Source organism: Microtus oregoni, unplaced genomic scaffold, assembly GCF_018167655.1.
Source record: "Microtus oregoni isolate MIOR12 unplaced genomic scaffold, Mior012 000056F_ref0000123, whole genome shotgun sequence".
NCBI lineage: Eukaryota > Metazoa > Chordata > Mammalia > Rodentia > Cricetidae > Microtus > Microtus oregoni.
This window is the reverse complement of record NW_024543832.1, coordinates 5461594-5482900: the sequence shown is the minus strand read 5'-3', so window position 1 is coordinate 5482900 and position 21307 is coordinate 5461594. Positions and strand designations below refer to the sequence as shown.

Genomic DNA, 21307 nt, shown 5'->3' with positions numbered 1-21307 from the left:
GACTTTGAGATGTATACCAGGTACTTGTGATACTAGGAGAGGCTGGAGGCTAGCGTGGGCTTTGGTGTCTCCTTTGGGCAGATGGGAGCCATGTTCATAAGTTCTGAGGAATGCTGGCTTTATCTAACTGCCAGAAGTCCTCCAATAGTCCAGTTTGACCTCATTTCTAGCTATTTGGACACCCTGAGACCCAATTCTTTAATCAAACAAAACAAACCAATATCACCTGGGGTGCAGGAGTGTGTGTGTGTGTGTGTGTGTGTGTGTAGGGTGTGTCTGAGTGATGCAGAGCTAACTAGCGCTCACCAGCTCACTAGCGTAAACAGCGCTCATTAGCACTCTGCTCTGGCTCTGCTTCCACTACTCTTTGTAGAAATAGTTTTGAGTAAGACACATTTGATTTTGCTTTTATATCATACATTATGAAACTACGTGTACCTCTTTTTTTCTTTTTTTAATTGTTTTTAATGCGCTATACGTTTTTCTCCACTCCCTTTCTCCCCTCTTTCCTTCTATAATAAATACTAATTTCTGCCCCAGAGTATCTTCCCTCCCTTACTATGATTTAACCACCAAATCCACTGACAATGAGTCAGTATTCTGCACTGAGGGAATCAAGCAATGGGAAAGGCATTTCTGCGTCCATGAACCCCTTCCCAGTTAAGATCCACTGTGATTTAAGGAAGAGGTGTCTGTACTTATACGTTCAAAGCAGAAAAGTAGAAGTAAGGTACACTGACCTAGAGAATGATGTTTACAGGGAGAGCCTGCTTAAAGTACAAGTACATCACATCGTGGGCTGGAATCCATACATGCCTATGCATGCACAAAATCTCCTGGCTTCTGTACCTGCAGATCTACAGGACTGTTTTGATTTGGTTTTGTTTGTTTTTGTTCTTTTCCTTGGAAGCATCAAAATTTCAGGGATGTTTCCAGAATATCAAAGAAGTACCCAGGCAGGACTGAGGCCCCTGTAATCCTAAAGTAAAATCCAGCCTGTAAGAAACTGTTAGGAAGTGGGGGGCTGAAGGTTAGCTGGAAACCGAGTGACCCCCAGAGCCCCTCATCTGAGTGTCTGTGTGACTGCCCTTTTTTTTTCAGGTGAACCTCACCGAGCTGAAAACCTTCCCCAACCCCCCAAATGCTGTTACCAACGTCACTGCTGCTGTGATGGTCCTCATGGCCCCCCGCGGCAGAGTGCCAAGAGACCGGAGCTGGAAAGCAGCTAAAATCTTCATGGGGAAGGTATCGTTAGCCCAAGCGACAGAGGGGAAATCTCAATGACTTCTTAACATTCTTATTACTACAGATGTACTTGACAGCAAAAAAAAAAAAAAAAAAAAAAAAAAAAAAAAAAAATGCAAATGCTTAAATCAGTTTTAAGTCAACAGGCACCATCTCCATAGCTGGTCCATGCCAGCAGCCACCGTTCCTTAGAGTGGAACCCAGCTGTTGCTGGAGGCTAGCATGGGGTTGTGGCGGACCTAAGTCAATGCCAGCAGCAGGTAGAAGGTTGCTAATTATTTGCAAAATTACGAAAGCGGCTAAGTGTAGAAGGGAGAAAATGACACCGATTTCTTAGGCTGGAAAAAAGTGTTAGTAATGTATAAGAAGGTGAAGCAGAGGGCAGTGGGTATGTGCTTTTGCCTTTGCTCTCCTGCCTTTCTTTTCTTCAAACTACGAGCACCTCCTGAGCTGGCACAGAAGAGGTTTTAAAAGTGTCCATTGCTAATTCTAACTTCATACTGTAAAGCCTGAAAAAGCCGAACAGTGGGATAAGTGCAGCGTGCCATTGTGCCTTTGTAGCGCAAGTCCGGAAAGCTGATTTTAACTCTGGATCTTGGAATTTTCTCTGCAGCCAGAATGGGCTCATTGCAGTAAGTCCTTTCACTCTGCAGGTCGACGATTTCCTGCAAGCGTTAATTAACTACGATAAAGAACACATTCCAGAGAACTGTCTAAAAGTGGTGAATGAACAATATTTGAAAGACCCGGAGTTTAATCCAAACCTGATTCGGACCAAATCTTTTGCAGCCGCTGGTCTCTGTGCCTGGGTCATCAACATCATTAGATTCTATGAGGTAACAGCCTTTAAAAATTGCTTTTTCTTTCTTGACAGTTGCATTCCATGTACAATGTATTGTGACCCTATTTCACTCCCGTTACTCCCTCTTCTCTCCCCACTTCTCTTGATCTCTTTTCCTTCCCAGCTAGTCCCCTATTTCATGTCTCTGGGTTTAATTGGGGTTCCTTGTGTGAGCACAACTTTGGGAGGACTGTTTACTAAAGCATGGGCAACTCAACCAGCTGCTGCAGTACCACAGAAAGTGACACCCCACCTGACAACCAAGGGCTCTCAGTAGCTGGGGAGCCTCCTGACCTGAGAATCTTACCTAGCCAAGCTTGTGCCTGTCTTGTGCAGAGTCCACAGCTGCTCCTGAGCTCCTGTCAGAGGACAGTGCGCCATAGCATTCCACAGCTGCTCCTGAGCTCCTGTCAGAGGACAGTGCGCCATAGCATTCCACAGCTGCTCCTGAGCTCCTGTCAGAGGACAGTGCGCCATAGCATTCCACAGCTGCTCCTGAGCTCCTGTCAGAGGACAGTGCGCCATAGCATTCCACAGCTGCTCCTGAGCTCCTATCAGAGGACAGTGCGCCATAGCATTCCGCCCGACCTCTAGCTTTGGCCTTCGCTCTGCTGTGTGTCCTGGGCCTCGAGGGAGGAAGTAGCTTTGTTTATAGACAGGCACTTATTCTCAGCACTTTGACCACTTAGAATCTTTACCATTACCATTTTGCCATAGAGAGAAGTCTCTCTGGTCTAGGCTGAGCAGTACTAGTGTGGGCTTAAACAGGACTACTTAGAAGGTAGTTAGCTGTCTGTCTGTCCATAGCAAACAGCAGGACTACAGAGAAGAAAGTTTAGCTATCTGTCTGCCATAGTGAACAACAGTAGTATTTTCTTTCCCTCTAGTCCTGGAACATCTCTAACCACAGGATCTTACCCAAATTTACAGCTCAGCACATGTTCCATCCTGGAGAGTGGGCCTTAAGTCCAGTCAGAAAGTAATGGCTTCCTCCCAAGTCGTGACAGAAACCGCAGCAGTGGGTATCTCTTACATGGCAAGTTAGTATCATGGAACACAGTCCATAGCAGGATGAGAGCATCTCTACAATCAGGTTAATTTTTACTTCAGCAAAAAATGTAAATTTATTTGCAACTGAGTTTTTGGAAAAAATGGCATATAATCGTGCTGGAGAGATGGCTCAGAGGTTAAGAGCATTGCCTGATCTTCCAAAGGTCCTGAGTTCAATTCCCAGCAACCACATTGTGGCTCACAACCATCTGTAAAGGGGTTTGGTGCCCTCTTCTGGCCCGCAAACATACACACAGACAGAATATTGTACACATAAGAAAGAAAGAAAGAAAGAAAGAAAGAAAGAAAGAAAGAAAAGAAGAAAAGTCTAAGTTCAAAAAAAATGGCATAAAATCCTAAGGCTGAGAGTCAGTGTATCAGAGTTAAAATAATTCTAAACAGGAAGATGATATGTTGGAGAACATCACTTCTCTAGGGAAGGGTGGCTAACTAGTTTCAACACTTCAAATCACTTTTTTTAGAAGTGACAACTGGTTTACAGATATTAAATTATGTTAACACTAAAATAGTCACTTTATGTTGCCCTGGAAAATCCCCGAGTCTTGAGTTCGTATGGAGTCAGATGAAGCCCTACACTAGCGTCAACACTTGACGAACCTCTGGTGAGATGGAGAACAGCACTTCTGGCGTTTAAATGACATTAATTTTGCTTCTTTGGAAAAATGTAAAAATAGATGAGCATTTCATTTAGTCATGTGTCCAGTATTCAACCCCTGCCAACCATGCCTCCAACCCTTCCCACAGTGTGAGATACAGAGAGGAAACTGATGTGACCTGGACTCTGAGATGCTGATTCATTCTGTCAGGGCAAGCTGTATGTCATAATCAGATTCCAGTCATACTGTCATCCCCAAATTGTCATCATGAAATCCGGCTAAAGCGTTCATGGTGTGAGGCCTTGATGTTCTGTTTGTCTCTGCTCAGGGAAACTTCCACAGAGGGTTTACACAAATTATAGTATGTGTGGCCTCTCTCAGTCCAGTGCCTGAGTGCTGAGTTCAGTTTGTTCCCAGGGTGGGGAGATGAATGTAGGGCTCCTCTGTGGCCGCATTGTGCATCCCTTATAGATTAGGAGATAGCATCGAATTCATCCTGACTCTCCACCTCGATACACGGCAGACGTGGTGTAATCAGGAGCTGGGAACAGAAAGTGAGGTGTGCGGTTAGTGTGATGTGGGTGCCTCTCCTTGCCCTTTCGTCCAGAGACTCTCTACCCTCAGGCTAGACTGCTCCTCTGCCTGGTTAGATAACTCCAGTGGGGTCAGTCATTGCAGGACAAACTGATTTCAGTATATTGATGGTATTTGGCTTAGGTAACACTTTATGCAAGTACTTATCGCCCTAAATTCCAGAATAAACAAGTAACGGAAAAGCAGAGAGCGTGTGGAAAACTGTATCTGCTGAGGTAGCAAATGGCAAAGAAACAAAGAGCACATTGCTCTGCACCCTGGAGATTACAGTGTGTGTGGGGGGGGGGGGGGGTGGACTGGACGGTTACTGTTCTCTTTGCATCTGCATTGCCTTCTGAATGCCCCATGTGCATTTTCAGGTTTACTGCCATGTGGAGCCAAAACGCCATGCACTGGCCCAAACAAACTTAGACCTGGCTGCAGCTACTGAAAAGCTAGAGGCTATCAGGAGGAAGCTTATGGTAAGTGTCACCTCCCATGAGGAGGTTCCCACCGGTACACACTGCCACTCCTGCGCTTTAGCAAACAGAAAAGACCTTGGTCTCTCCTGAGTGCGTTTGGTGACATACCAACTCCATGGATGCTTCTGAGGGTGTTCGCCAACATACTAACTCCGTGGCTGTTCCTGAGTGTTCACCAATATACTAACTCTATGGATGTTCCTGAGTGCGTTCACTGACATACTAACTCTATGAGTGCTTCTGTTCTGTGTGCTGGACTCACACTCGCTTTGGTTGTTCCTCTGCTAGGTTTCCCAGTCTCATAGAAGGAACAAAGAAACTGAAGTCAAGCCCCCTAGAGTCAGATTTACTGGGTTGGGCCCACTGTTGACAATTCTACCTATACAAGTTCATTGACCTCTGATGACAGAGGTTTTCTCTTCTGTGACTGTGTACAAACTGAGAACCTTTATTAAAAATCCAAAAGCTTCAAAGTCCATCACTTTTTTGCTGCAACCATGATGCCTCAAATGGAGCATTTTGAATATCCAATGTTTGAAATTAGGGATGTTCTGCCTGTAAAATCTAAAAGTATTCGAATACCTGAGATGTCCCCAAGTCTTATATGGCCTCTCAACCTGTATAATAATCTTGTTAAGTAGATTGCAGGGCTCAAATGCGTAATGTATATTAAGACTTAGCATGGGGTCAAGTTTACACACTCAGTGCTTGGGGAATGTTTATAGCTATGAATATCATCACCACTACTAGTTTTATAAACATACCAGTCTTGTGGTGTGACATTCTAAGCACATCCAAATGCAGCTCTGGTACCAAGTGCTACACGCCAGGGAAGTTAGAGACCTGTTAGTAAGGTGTACTTGACATGCGCTGTGAAAGCTCTCAGGAGTCACAGTGATGAGGACAGGAAAGGCGTTCCTGCGGAGATGAAGGAATGAGGGCACCAGAGAGACTGTGCGGGAATGCTGACAGCAGAAAAGGGTAAGGCAGGAAAGGACGAAAGGCATTTGCAAAGAGAAGCAAAGGCCTTCTTAGCCTGTCATGCTGCAGAAGTTCAACTTTATCTGACTGCTAAAGAGCTAGATATGCCTGGGAAAAATGTAATAGGTTAATGACACCATCAGCAGCTGAGCGGATGCCGGAAGGGAAAATGTCTAAAGCAGAAAGACAAGTTCAAAGGCAGCCTGAGAGAGCTTTGTGGGTGCCTCAGCTGGGGCAGAAATGGTTGTGGCAGAGGGCCAAGGTGGAATTACGGCTAGCTGACAGATGCGGAGAGCAGGAGGAAATGTGGACATCGAGAGGGTGAGGTGAGTGGCAGGGTAGCACAGAGAAGCTCTGCCACACTGACAGCTCACAGGAGCCCTCCAGCCTACAGTTCCTCATCTACCATTTGTGATGAAAACAACAGCCTCTCAACGTGGATATAAGAGAGTATTGGTGTGACCTGGTACCCAGTCTGCCTTCTGCGAGGAGAGCCAGCCTCATATATATATATATATATATATATATATATATATATATATATATATATATATATATATATATGGAATTCTCCCTCCTTGTGTAATGCTCATTTAGCTGAGTGAGTGATTTCCTTTCCAAGACCTAGATAAATCATCTATCTATCTATCTATCTATCTATCCATCTTTCTGTCATCTATCTACTTACCTATCTTTTATCTATCTATCTTCTATCTATCTTCTATCTATCTATCTATCTATCTTCTATCTATCTATCTATCCCTCCATCTTTCTATCATCTATCTACTTACCTATCTTTTATCTATCTCTCTATCTCTATCATCTATCTACGTACCTATTTATCTTTGGGGGTGCCAACACACACGCACACACGCGCGCACGCGCACACACACACAGACACGCACGCATACAAGCACGCCTGCACACACACACACCTGAGTGCATGCATGCATGGAGGTCAGAGGACAATCCCAGGCGTCCTTTTTCACTTTCAGCTTGCTTGCTCTTGATTGTGATATGGCCCGCCAGCTCCCAGAGTGTCTAATCGCTGCCTCTCATCTTGATGAGGGAGTGGTGAGATCACCAGTGATTGCTGCTGCACTGGGCCTTCCCTGGGTTCTGGGCATCTGCACTCATGTCCTCACACTTACACAGAAAGCACTTTAGCTCCTGAGTCTTCACCTCAGCCATCTCCCATGTATCTTAAACAAGGCTTAAGGATGACCATAAAGGAAGCTTCAACCCAGGCTCTTTAGGGTAGTGCCTCTCAGTGTGGTCCAGGTCAGCAGTAGCGTGTGTCACTGGGAACTGACCTAGAAGTACAGATTGGGTATCCCATGTTCAGATGGATAAGAAACCTGCTCATCAATCCCAGCAATCATGGAGTTAACTCCAGTAGTTTAAGGTTTAACAGGAAGTGACAAGAGTCTCTCAACTCTCGGATCCATATGTCTGATGCTATAGCTTACACAGGCTTCAGCATTATAGAAAGCTAAACTTTCTGTTGTTGTTGTTGTTTGTTTTTGAGATGGGATCCATGTGGCTGCTTATATTTGTCAATGATGCAGCTATTTCATGATTTGCATTGCTACTGCAACACAAAACACACATGAATGAATAAGGTCAAGTTTATAAGAATTGGAGACAGCAGGGACTGACTGGAAAATAAGATGGAAATAAACATTATAGATCTATTTCAGCTTGTTACTACAAAAATTTAGCTCCTAGCTCTTGAGAAGCAGAAGCAGGCAGATCTTTGTGAGTTCAAGGCCAGCCTGATCAGGAGAGTGAGTCCCAGGGAAGTCAGAGCTACATATTGAGACCTTATCCCAAAGAGTAAATAAATAAGGGTCTGGAAAGACCGCTGAGCAGACAAGAGCTGTCCTTGAAGAACTTGTTCTTCCAGAGGACCTGAGTTCAGTTCCCAGTGTCCACCTTAGGCAGCTCACAAGCATCTGTGAGTCCATCTCCAGGGGTCCCAATGTCTCTTTTCGGATTAGCAAGAGATCTTAGAACCTTGCATGCACTAACAAAAGCTGTGTTATGAATGTTAGGTCCCTTCGAACTTACAAGTAGCAAGATGACTACAGTGAGGTATCTCATAATCACCTGACATCTTAGTTGGTACTTTCTGTCTTAAGGCATTTAAGAGAGTCTACATATAGCCAACTAACTAGGCTCATTCTCAAGAAATGAGAAAACTCCCAGAATGTCATTTAGAAACTCTCAAGAATTGATGGCGGCTCATCTTGCTTCTCCTTACATGAGCCTTTGATCCAGACACTCTTCAGTTTGCTTTTCTGCATCCATAGTTGGAGATAATCTCCCCTAAATGAAGCCACCCTCCAAATCAAAACATCCAAGTTTTTTGATAAGGCAAGAGATTATGTCTGAGTCTCAACACCCAATTCTCAAAGAGAAAATCCAAGTCGAGCCGGACTGATGAGGTGTTGGGGGCTCAGTAGCTGACATCTTCTTTCATTCTCAGCTCTGGATGAGATGAACAGAATCAGTAAGTGGAAGAACATAGGTAAACCTCCACAGTTAGTGCCTCTGTCAATGAGGCAGGCACGGGGCACACACCTATAACCCCAGCACTTGAGAGGCAGAAGGAGGCTGTTGAGAGATCCAGTCCTGTCTGGGCTACAAAGTGAGATGGTCTCTGTTCTAAACTAATAAATAATATAGCTACAACTAGAAGATTGGGAAACCCATATAACAAGCTACTGGACCTTGTGGAGTAGCTCTGATACTTTGCCCATTATCACAGCCTCCTTTCTTTTTTTTTAAAATTCATACTTTTTTAAATATTTATTTATTTATTTATTATGTATACAATATTCTTTCTGCATGTATGAGTGAAGGCCAGAAGAGGGCACCAGACCTTATTACAAATGGTTGTGAGCTGGGAATTGAATTCAGGACCTTTGGAAGAGCAGGCAATGTTCTTAACCACTGAGCCATCTCTCCAGCTCCACAGCCTCCTTTTTTTCCTTAAAATATATGTGGTAAAAGTACTATGGAGACAAGGGGGTTCATTTCATAGCAACACGTGTCTTCCAGTGGCTGTAATGTTTGTCTTAATCAAAACATCTCTGAAGTTAATTTTGACTCATTTTTTAGGATCTGGATCAGAATCTGATCAAGCTTACAGCTTCGTTTGAAAAGGCAACAGCTGAGAAGGTTCGGTGCCAGGAAGAGGTGAATCAAACCAATAAGACAATTGACCTGGCCAACAGACTTGTGAACGAACTTGAGGCAAGTTATCTTTTCTTAAAAATTCCCACTGAGTTATTCAGGCTGGCAACTTTGGATTTTATGATTATTTGTTGTCTACAACTAACTAATATAGAACTGATAGTATTAGAGAATATTTAATCATTACTTAGACTAAAAGATCCAAGTTACCAGAAGATGCCAATAACCATAAACCCAGGCAATAAGGCATATAATAATATACCTATAATCTCAGCATTTGCATCTGGGAGTTCAAGGCTACCTTCAGCCACAATACAAGTTCAAAGTCAGGTGGCTAACAAAAGACTCTATCTCAAAACAAAGCAAGCAATGACCAATCTGTTGATTTTTTTAAAAGATTTTATTTTATATTTTATGTGCCTTGGTGCTTTGTCTGCATTCATGTCTGTGTGGGGGTGTTGGGCCCCCTAGAACTGTAGTTACAGACAGTTGTGAGCTGCCGTGTTCGTCTGGAAGAGCAGTCAGTGCTCTTACTGCTCAGTCATCTATCCAGGACTGATTTTTGTTTTTAATATGTAGCTAGTAAACTCAGTAATCTCCATAGCCTTCAGTCAGAAAAGACAGACATTGATATTTACACAGTCACTGTTTACTGAGCTTACATACTTCTCTTTCAAAAGGAAAGAAAGATCTGTGACAGGATTAGAACTGAACAGCAATTAGCCTCATACCTTCTTCCAAGCCTCTCAGCCATGATCTGTAAACTGCAGCATGAGCTCCAGAGCTTCAGCATGGCTGTTCTGACTTTGTAGACTTCGTTTCTGGTTAACTCCTGTCCATGCTTTATTTACAAGTTCTTTATAATGAAGGTTTAATTGTAAAAAATACCAATTTTATCTGGATTTAGCCATTTGTAGCCACTTTGAGGTGATGAAGTGTGCTGGCTAGTGGGTTATCTACTTATTTTTTCTTCTTTTTCTCTTCTCGCTCTTTGGGTGTTTTCCCTAAGACAGAATACAGAACTCAGGCAGCTGCTAGGTAGTCTGCCATTGACTTCTACTAGCGGACCATACTTAACTGGTTATGTTTGTGGTGTTCACTCTTTTTATGGGTGACTAGCACACTAATATGAATGGCTTCCTATTAGATAAAAGTCTTTGAGTAATTCTCATTAAATGTTCCTTGTATGAATACGCACAGTTAAAGAATATGACCTCGGACATGAGTGAATTCCTGGTACCCAATTGTCCTTGTTCTCTCATGCCGCGCTAAATGATTCCAGGCACGTCTTTGAAGTTCTTCAACTTCGTTTTCTTGCCTCTTAAAATGGGAATTTGTATAGTATATAAAGTGTATTTACAATATTCCAAATTAGAACACTCAAATTCTGTCAGTAGATACACAAAAATGTACTATACCCATGCAGTGCTATAACATGGATAAACTTTGAGAATGCCTTACTAACAAGCAAACAAAGGCTCAGAAATACGAAATTTATCAAGGCTTATGTTGGGTATAAACTCACTAAACCTCTCAGGTTCAGAAAGATCGCTATAACAGGCCAAAAATCTGACTAATAGAGTCTGAGGGTAAAACTAAAATAAGTTAATTCCCATAAACCCTTTAATCATGTCCCGTTTGTTCTTTCTGTGGCCTCTCTAATGCTCTCTGGATGTTTCTCGTTGTTCTCTCTGTTCTCTCGCCGTTCTACCAGTCTACATGGCTTCCAGCTTATATACAGACAGTTAACAAGCATGCATTTCTCAGAATCACAAAAACTGGAGGATCTGGCAAGGAGGCGCTTTGCATCTCAGAGGGGCGTGGCTATGAACTCCCCTGCGGATATCGGGAGGATTAATTAAGGATAAGCCTTGACATCACTAGAGAATTCTAAGAAACTGTTTCGTGCACTAACTACATTTCTTAAGTGTAACTAGAAGTTTATCATTAGTAAACGTTACAGCTCTGCTTTAGCTTTCTGAGCATTTCCGCTTTCTTCCTTGGTAGCCACCAGTGCTGGTAGCCATAGCAACCCGCGGGCTAGGGAGGAAGGCTAGGGGGCTTGATTTGCATTAGCATCTAGCTGGGTGGCTTTAAATGAGTCTCTTTTGGGGAGATTTTGCTTTCGACTCCAACAGGGTGCCTGCCAGTACCCAAGTGAGACTTTTTCTCTCTGAGGCTGGTTTTAGCGACTCGGGTTTTTTCCCTGTATCTCTAGGGGTAAGGGTACAAAGAGTTAATTTCCTGGGCTATGATCTTGTATTAATTGAAATGAAGGTGAAGGGTAAATACAAAATAGTAGTTGGCTAGGTTAGAGCAAAGGGCCAGGAGATTACACCTTCCTTAGTGTGCTGTTACAGCAGACATACCGGCTCTCAGCTCGGTGCCTCCGGCTTGGCGCTCCTTTCTCGTCAATAAGGATAGTTGTGGGGAACTAGTTTCGTGTAGATGAAAACAAAGATTTGACTGAGTGAGTGCTTTCACAGGGTAGGGGAAGGTGTCCAGTTGCCCATACAGGAAAGGTCAGGTTGACACTACTGGGGTATAAATGGGAGAAACGTCGTGATCCCACAAGATTCTACAGAATTGACAGTGACTTATCCAAAAGACAGGTGTTCTCACAGCTCTGTAAAACGGGTTCTCCTCCAGATCATATTCCTGTGGATTTGTCTAATAGCTCTGTCGGCTGTACATTTACTGTATAATACTTGTGGGCTCACCACAGAAGTTCCCAAAGAAGAAATGGTTGTTAAGGGCAGGATATATTACTGGGGCTTAGAGAATTATTTCAGAGAGACACCGTTGAAGGTTATGGAGGAGAGAGGGGCAGAAAAATGTAAGATTATATATTTGAGAAGGTTATACAAGTGTACAGATACACTAAAAACTCAATTATATAATTTAAAAAGGAAACTTCATGGTGTAAAAATTATATCTCAATGATGCTGTTTAAGCATAAGGTACATTGCCTAATGTACCCGGGATAGTAGCGTATCAATGTCAGTATATGAATGCTTGAAAGTATGCCAACTGAAAGTACGTAAGTAAAGAACCACGCGGCCCTGTTAGCTGGGATGTCTATAGCAGTAGCATTGGAGTGTACCTAGGTGGAGCTGATGGAAAACCTGGTTTATACTGTCTTACGCATGTATTTTAAAGTACCAAGGGTAAACAATGCTGTGTCCACTAAGGCGATTACTGCGGTGCCCCTTCTCTCTTGCCATACTTCTCCGTATCTGATACATGGGCAGTGACCCTCATGCTTTTTGCCTCCTGCCCCAAGACAGCTGCTCCAGTGTATGGCCTGTTGCCTTGCACACTTCCCCAGGAAATGCACTACAGTTTTATAAAATACCTGGTCTTCTTGGACGGTGGCTGGGCAGACTCCCAGTTACATGATCACTCCTGCCTGCAAAATCAGCTAGAAAGCTGGGGATTATTATTGGCTCATCCAACCACAGTTACGTGATGAGGGGCTGGACACTTGGTCATCTTATTCAAAACCAGATTCTCTTAGCATGAAAGGGAAGTGTGAAAGAGGGGAGTACATAGTGGCCTGATCTCTGCTCCCCATGTCCCCCTTCCCCATGCTCACTTTTGAGTGTGCCTATCACTGTAGCCAAGGCCAGCCTGACACTCACAGTGTAACTGAGTCTGGCTTCTCCTGCATCAGCTTCCGAAGTACTGATAGTACAAGCATCAGCCACCACACCAGACTTATACCAAACCTGTTTTCTAAAATCCAGTTTCAGTTTGTTGCAACTGCAGCCCATGAGCGAGCCTCTGAAGCTCGTGTTACAGTAGCGCACAAGCACAGGGCCCGGCTGCCTCCACTCTCAGTCCCAGCCTCTCCTCTCTGCTACTGGCCAAAAGCTTTAAGTTGTAGATGGGCTCTTTACAGCATCTCACAAACAGCCCACTCATTATATAATCGGTGCTTCTACCTTGACAGCCCCTTCACAGTTGCGGTGCCTCTCACCCTCCTGCTGCCCCACATCACCAGCGTCTCCCTGGACTACGCTTGAATCCCTGAGATCTGTTACTCCTTGGCAGTTGGCAGGCAGTTTGAAGGCTCGGTCAGCCCATGTTACCACTTTACCCCAGCACTCCAATAGCTAACCACCTTGCCCAACGGACCACCCAAAAGCTTAAGTGATTTGTCTCCCTGGATGGCTCTACATCCCTTGCTGCCATTTCCATTGCCTTCTTGGTCCTCCTCACTGTCATCCTGTGACTTTCAGACTTTTCTTTCACAGGGCCTGCCTGGTTCCGTCTAACAGGTGGCTGACTCCCTTAATTCTTTGCCAAAAAATCTCTTCAGCATGTAGGGCTCAAACCTTGGCATAACAGTATACTTAGCTTTTCCTACTCAAGTTCTCTCCCTCCCTCTCTCTCTCTCTCTCTCTCTCTCTCTCTCTCTCTCTCACACACACACACACACACACACACACACACACACACACCCCTGTATGGTACTTTCTCTATATTGCACTTTCTCATAGTGTCCCATGATACGTATGTCTATACATGTGTAGGTACATTTTTTTTTTAATTTTGGCAACCTCATATATGAATGGCAATGTATTTAGGTCACATCTACTCCAACTCCTCCAAGACCTTTTCCCATATCCTCCCAATTGCTTGTATTCTTCCTCTTCTTTTTGTTTTATTATCCACAGTCTAATTGGAACTGCCCATATGTGCACAGGTGTAGGGCCATTCAGTGGATCATGAGAAGCCTACCGTGGACCACGCTAATGGAGAAAGCTGCCTCTTATCTCTTAGTAGCTCTCACCTGCCAAAAACTCCTCAGATGGGGCGGAACCTAGTGAGTCCTTCCTCAGTCCATGCTGGAGCTCTGATTGGCTGGGTCTTGTACAGGCTCCTATTGGCAACCACAGCTCCTGTGAGTTCTGGAGTACAAGAATCTGGTCATGTCTGTCCTGGGTCCTCTCTAACATCTGGCTCTTACAGTCTCTCTGCCCCATCTTCCACAATGTTCCCAAGTCTTGTTGGGAAAGGAGTGTCTACTTTTGGTGTGTTTCTTTTATGCAAATATAAAACAAACTTTTCAGCAGCAGGAAGGAGCCTTACGTATTTTGAACCATTTGGTCCCAGCAGAGAGACTAGTACCCAGGGCCAATGTCATTAATAGATATTTGTTGAATGAATAAGCTGTCAGAGTATCTTTTGCTTAAAAAAAAATAGTGTTCTTTGAAGATTTATTCTTTTCAGATCACTTGAGAAATTTTGAGATTATTAGTTCTTATAGCTGCTTCCACTTAATGAAGTAAGATTTAAGTAGTTACAGTGTTTCCCATTTGTGAGGGACATTAGAAAAAATGTCATGTAATCAGACTGCTTCTGATTCTACCATAGAGATTCTAGCGTGGTGGAAGCAGGCCTTCCCCACTATCTTTACTGTGCAGGGATAGCCCCAAAGCCTGGACTCACGCTGTTTCAGACAATAAAACGGGGGGGGGGGGGGGTGGGTGGAGCTTGTGTGTTGTTAAATAGGAAAAAAAATATTTTTGAAGGATTAATTGAACATGTCAGAGCTTTTCCTTTGAGGATAAATTCTTTCTGACTAGAACAGGAGACAGTTAACTTCTGAAAAGCATCAAGACTGATGATTTTGTCTATATAGCATTGACCTGGAAGCTGAGCCATTCAGACTAATAAATCAGGCAATTTATATTTAATCATTACCTAACTCCTGATCTGAACAGCTGTTCAAAATTAGAAACGGGTCACCCCAGCCAGGATGACATTACAGGCAATCTATAATGCATTAGAATAAAATTATAGTGATTTTTAACTGTCCAGAAATTTATTACAGGACATGTTCCAACTCTTAAACCCTTGTTAGCCAGTGTCAGTAATGATTTATGCGGCTGGGGTGCTGAAATGAAATTATTGACGATCTCAACAGCCAATAAGTCTGTGTTTAGTAATCCGAAGTCCGAAGGTGTTTTGGAGAATGAAGTGGGCACACTTTATTATCACTTACAAAGCAGAGACTACAAAGATGGAGGCAGGTGCATGAGAGTCCTTCTGAGCATGGATTGACTGTGGCTGAGGAAGGAAAGGAAGGAATTCTAGTTCTTTTTGTTCTGTTCTGTTTTGTTTTTCGAGACAGGGTTTCTCTGTAACTCTAGGGCCTGTCCTGGCACTAGCTCTGTAGACCAGGCTGGCCTCAAACTCACAGAGATCCACCTGCCTCTGCCTCCCGAGTGCTGGGATTAAAGGTGTGCTCCCCCCACCCAGCGAAAGTGATGAATTCAGGAAAGAGGACTAGAGAGCTGTCCCCCCCCCCCCCCGTCTGTGCACTGCAGCTGGAACGGTGATGAAGACCAGAACAGCTCCAGGAACCCTCCATCCGGCCGGGACTGTTATGGTCTGCAGGAAGCCGACGTTCTAGTTTTCTGTGTCCTGTGTCAGTCATGTTTCCTGTGGCTTTGTTTTTTTTTTTTTTTCCTAGAGGGAAGAGGAAACTCTTAGGATTCTCTTTCCATATAGTATGAAATTGTTGATTATTTTCGCTCCTATTAATGTTCACGTCCTTAGAATGTTAATTAATTTTCCACATGCCTCAAAATGAAGTAAATTAGTGGAGTATCTTGTGGTTCAGGCAATCCATACATATTTATTGCAGTTTTATACAAATCCAATATAAAGGGCTCTACATACTTAACCTGTAAATCAGATTTAAATGACCAGCCCACTAGATAGAAGGATGTCAACACAGTTCCTAGTGTATTGTCATTGAAGTTGGCTGGGCCCGGCTGCCCATTAGTTACCATGGCTCAGAGAACCGCCGCGGATTTAATGATTATATTAGAAAAATGGCCTGAATTTGGTTACTACTGGAATCATCCTTTAATTAACAGAATTCAAAATAAATGGCTTTTAAGCTTTATGTTTTAATTAACATGAATGATGTTTGACAGTTTTCTTTGTCTGTCAGCCCATAGCCAGTATATTAAGAAAAAAAAAAATCTTGGTTAAAGTGATAAGGTGCTATTGCCAAAAAAGGGGGGGAGGTAAGAATGGAGACCAGCCAAGCTGCTATCAGGATTTTAACAGTTGAGCATGGAGCTAGCACAGCTAGCACTAGAGAGCCTGAGGCAGAAGCATAGCAAACTGGAGGCCAGCCAGGGTTATAGAGTGAGATGTCTTTATTTAAAAAATAAATCCTAACAGCACTTACTTGTAGCAGCAATTCTTAGGCCTGTTCTCCCAGAGGAACAGGCCAGCAGTTGATTGACCCATTAAGAAGGACCCCAATCACGATTAAAGAGTTAGTGCAGCAGAGAAAACAAGACATGACAGAGCTCATGTCACATGGTGCTGAACTTGGCTGGAGAGAGTGGAGAATTGTGTGGTGATGATGGGTTTCAGACATGCAAAAGATTATAGCAGCCACTCCACCCAGCTCTGCTCGGTTCTCCCAGAGCTGGTACGGAGGTCATAGCCCTGAACTGTCTTGTCAGGTAACTGCATTGGGCACTTGCCGAGTTGAGGCTCACCCTGTAATTACACATGGGTAATTTTATCCTTCAGTCAGAGAAGATTCGATGGGGTCAGTCCATTAAGTCCTTCGAAACTCAAGAGAAGACACTGTGTGGAGATATGCTGCTGACGGCGGCATTCGTGTCTTACGTCGGGTCCTTCACAAGACAGTATCGCCGGGAACTGGTGGACTGCAAGTGGGTTCCTTTTCTTCAGCAGGTGAGGCCATCCTTCACTCTGTCAACATGGGGAAAATGTTGCAAATAAATTACATCAGTGGCCTGTGTGTGTGCCAGCTACCTTTGTACCTTTGTAATGATGCCTTTAACATCTTGTTTGTTTATCTCATTTTAATGGTGATTTGCATCTGGAGGTGAAAGTGTATAGACTCCATGGTTTGAGGGTATATTTCGCAAGACAATTGGAAACAAAACCAGATTGTTAAAGTATTGAGTAGCATGAAGTGTTTTGTTTTCTTACTAATATTGATATTTATTAAAGATTTTTCAAGATTTATTTCAAATTAAAGTACAGTATTTTGTAAAATGACATTTTTTTAAAAGCTCACCATAAATTTGAATGCTGACATCCATAGGTGACATAAAATCAAAGAGCTGAAATATTTGAAATCCTGTGGTTTAAGATCCCCTGTGTGTGGCTGAGAAAGCAGAAGCAGGGGTTTTAAATGACTCCCATTATGGAGCAGGAAGTCAATCCATCTGATGTCGAGACCACGGTCTTCTTGTGACACTGCCATTGTGATTGATGGAATGGCTTCCCCGTTTACTCACTTTTCTGGGGTGTCAAGACATCCTCAGCCCTCTGTGCATTAGTGTTCCCCACCAGGCAGTTACGCCTCAGCTTCCACAGAGGTTGTTTCCACAACTTAAGTACATGCCAAGGGAAAGTCTGCAGTTTCAATAAAATCAATGATTCAGGGAAAGCTCATCCTTAAAGCTGCACAAAAATTCCCACTGAAACTGAATTATGTCGCACACCTATAATCTCATAACTTGCATTTATACTGAAGACTTCTTACATGAGACTATGTGTGTTAGTTAACCTCTAAATTTCTAGGTTGGTCTTTAAATATCACCAACAATCTGACTTTGTCCAATTTTTAGGGCATTGTGAGTTATCTGGTTGTCTGTCCCTCTCTTTTCTTTTTATTTTCTTTGTCTTGTCTTCTCTGTGCTAGAGTCTCTCTGTATTTGCCCAAGCCATTCTGTGACTACTGCAGGCGGACAGGCACCCTCCCCTCAGTGGTTCTCTCTGTACTCGTAGTTATTAGTGAAGAACTTCTATTCTCAAAATGATGAGGAAATTCAGCTCTGACACCAAAGCATTGGGCACTGGCTTCCTGGTAGAACTGTTCACTCTGGGCTTGTGCTGAGAGTATGGACTTATGGTGCCAAAACATTTTATGCTTTCTACACTAGATATATGGCTACCAAGAAGCTCCAATTTTGTAAGTCTAGAAGCTCTCTTTTTTTTTTTTTAAGCTTTTTTAGGTCTTACGTGGATCCATGCCAGACAGTGAGCACCATTTGTAAACAGAGACTGCACTTTGGCTGCCCAGACCCAAATAATCACACAAAATCTATATTAATTATTAATTACAATGATGTTTGGTCTACTAGCTCAGGCTTCTTATGAACTAACTCTTACTTCTTAAAGCAACCCATTTCTATTAGTCTGTGTATCGTTACGAGACTGTGGCTTGCTAGTAAGGTTCTGACATCCTTCTACTGAGGCAGCTACGTGGCATCTTCCTGAGTCCACCTTCTTTCCTCCTCTATCTTTTCTGGGATTTTTCACCTTGCTATATTCTGCCCCGCCCATAGGCCAAAGGAACTTCTTTATTAACCAATGGTAATAAAGCCTATTCACAACATACAGAGGGAAATCCCACATCAGCAGCCCTTCCCAGAACTTTCTCAGGAAAAACCAGTTTAAAGGCAATCACCTGGAACATAGTATGGATTCTATCTGGGAAAGCATGAATGCAAGGCAGACAGCCATATCCAGGGCACACTGACCAGATTGGATTCTGTTGCTATATTCTGACATCCAACAAGAGTAAACATGTCTTATAAATTAAATGTAAATATTTGTCATAGGTGGCATGAAATCACGTCCAAGAACAATCCAAGGAACAAGATGCACCTGAGGTAAAAGGCCCTCTGCCTTTTCTCCTGCAACCTCTCTCACAATTCCTCAAGGCATTGTTCACCATGAGCCATTCTTCTGACCATGTTTTGATATTTCCCCCTTTTTATTTTCTAAATTTTAGGATATTCATTCTTGTTTGGAGTCATTGACATCCTAAGATAAGCATGAACAGGCACAAGTACAACTCTATATGCAAGCACGCTGTGCAGTCAGGAACAAAGATCCATGCCCCACAAGGCATCAGAAAACCCTCTTCTAGTCCTCATCTGGAGATTTAAGACAACTACTTAGGAAACGTCTTATTCTGGTACCCAATGATCTAAGTTTTTATACCATATGGGATAGGACAATGGCTACATATAGGTTGAGCATCCTGAAGATGCCAGGAAGCTCAAGTAATAGGTTCCCAGTGGGGCAAATTTAAAAATTTTAAAGTTAGTGAGGTAATCTCAGGAAATATCCCCCTTTTTATTTCTTAAAAGTTGTTTCTTAAGGGTGGACTGTGTATGTTCTACAAATGTTTGACCCTGTGGGTTGTGGAATTCCAGTGATATGTTGAGATTGTCATTGTTACCAGCATTTCTTAAAATTTCTACTAGTAAAAGCTGGATGGTTATCTGTTTTTAACTCTGTGGGAATAACCATAACAATGTGGAGGAAGGTAATTTATCTAACTTTGAATATTGACTAGTTAGTATTTTGTCATGTGCCGGGTGGTAGTGGTACACACCTTTAATCCCAGCACTCAGGAGGCAGTAAGTGGATCTTTGTGAGTTCGAGGCCAGCCTGTCCTACAGAGTGGGTTCCAGGACAAAGTCCAAAAAGTGTTTTGTTGCTGTGTAAGCCTTGGCTATCAATATTTAAATTGTCATGTGACCATTTTGGGGGAACAATATGATTAGCATTGGAGGCACACGATATCTCAGTCATTGACATAAACAGGAATGCTATTTTCTTCCCAGTTAACACAGTGACGCACAGGAGGACCAGATCCATAGCTCAGTATGGCTCAGCAGGAACAGATGCCTGCAACAGAGATACACAGCAAAACCAGCAATTCTGCAGGCACATGCTTCCCCTTAGACTTGATCAGTGTTATTCCTTCAGACACTAATTTCTGAGTCAATTTTGGTAGAGAGGCTCTGTTCTTTTGGTTTGATTCTGTTTTTCCATATCCTTTCTTTTCTTCAGATGGAGCCTCTGTAGCCACTTTGGAGCTTCTTTGTACCTCTTCCACAGTATGCGTCAGTCTTTCAGGTATCCTAGCTTCCCTGAGGACAAAAGACACACATCCCCATCTCCAGTGGATTACTGGAGCTGGGCCACTCAGTTTGGCCAGACATGACATCTCTACAAAGAACAGAGACCCTGAATTTTTTCAGAGGGATCTTAAAATGTTCTTTATCCTTGTCCAAATTTTATGTAAAGTGAAGATAAAATATTGTGGGAGTATTCATACTACCTCCCTCACCTTTCTTTATTTGTAAATTATGTTTAAGTTGTTCATTAGCTCTTAAAAGATGTGCTATGATTTACCGTGCAGGACCTTTAGGGGGTCCTATGGAGAGAAGGGTAAGGGGGGCGGGTGACAAGGGGAGGTGACAGGGATGACAACACAAGACAGAAAGATGGAGCAAGAGAGAGGCAAAGACCTGCTTGCCTCTTCAGAAGAGTGGCCAGGAGGAGGCGAGGCTTGTCTCTTAAAGGAACAGGTTACTGTTGGCCATGGTGGCAAGTGTGATGCAAGGCATGGGGCCTGATGCACTGTGCCAGGTTCCCAAGGGGGCAGGGCCAAGGTGCCTGGATGCTAGCAGATGGACCCTGAGGGCTATTATATGGAATGCCTGTGATGTGGGTTATATCATACTGTCACCAAAATTCTTGGAAAGGTTTGACAGTATATGCAGGAGCATTGTCAGTTTTTAACCTTTTCACAGGGGTATAAAATAGCAAAAGCCAATGCTAGAGTATTAAACAAAAAAGTTAATTCTTAAGTAAGGCATACAAACTTATTAAAGTTAATGCAATTTTTATGCTTAAAACAGACCCTTTAGCTTAACATCGTTATTATTATTTTGTAGAAAGCAAAATATCATCCATATAATGTACAATAAAGGCAAGAGGAAACAACTCTTTTGTGCTTTTCAAAGCATCGACAACAAACTTTTAACATAAAGTTGGGATATTTGTCATTCTTCATTCCTTTTTTCCTTGTTGGATGCCAATAACTGAGGCATTGTTTGCCCTTGGAGGGCCATAGCCAGAGTTAACCCTTGTGCATGCAAAGGCCCAATATCAGCATAAGGGTGGATGTAATCATTAATACCTCCTTTTTTAAAGGGATGGATGGCAGTCTGGCATGCAGCATTAGCATTCTCACATGCTGATGGCTAACAATAAGTATTTCTGCCGACCCATTCACTATAAGGCAACCAACTGCCTGTAGAAGATGAGAAACAAAGTCTTGATCTGGCTCATCAAGCCTCTGTCTAATTTTAGAAAGTTCCCATCTTTTTCTCCAGAACCCGGTAGCTTATGTCACGCATCCTCATTCCCAGGAAAGAGAGACCAGCAGCACACATCGTCTGGCTGCCACATTCATTTCAGTCCTTATTGCTGTCTTCAAGTACCAGTTC

The 21307-nt window shown here is 43.1% G+C and overlaps 1 protein-coding gene across 1 annotated transcript in view; it reads left to right on the top strand.

Annotated features, from left to right (window-relative positions):
• Dnah11 (dynein axonemal heavy chain 11) overlaps positions 1-21307 on the top strand; it is a 326474-nt gene that overhangs the window by 213340 nt on the left and 91827 nt on the right. The window contains exons 59-64 of the mRNA XM_041639057.1: positions 1102-1245; positions 1899-2081; positions 4707-4808; positions 8913-9047; positions 16551-16718; positions 21171-21173. Of these exons, the coding sequence (XP_041494991.1) occupies positions 1102-1245; positions 1899-2081; positions 4707-4808; positions 8913-9047; positions 16551-16718; positions 21171-21173 (735 nt within the window). The remainder of the gene's footprint in view (positions 1-1101; positions 1246-1898; positions 2082-4706; positions 4809-8912; positions 9048-16550; positions 16719-21170; positions 21174-21307) is intronic.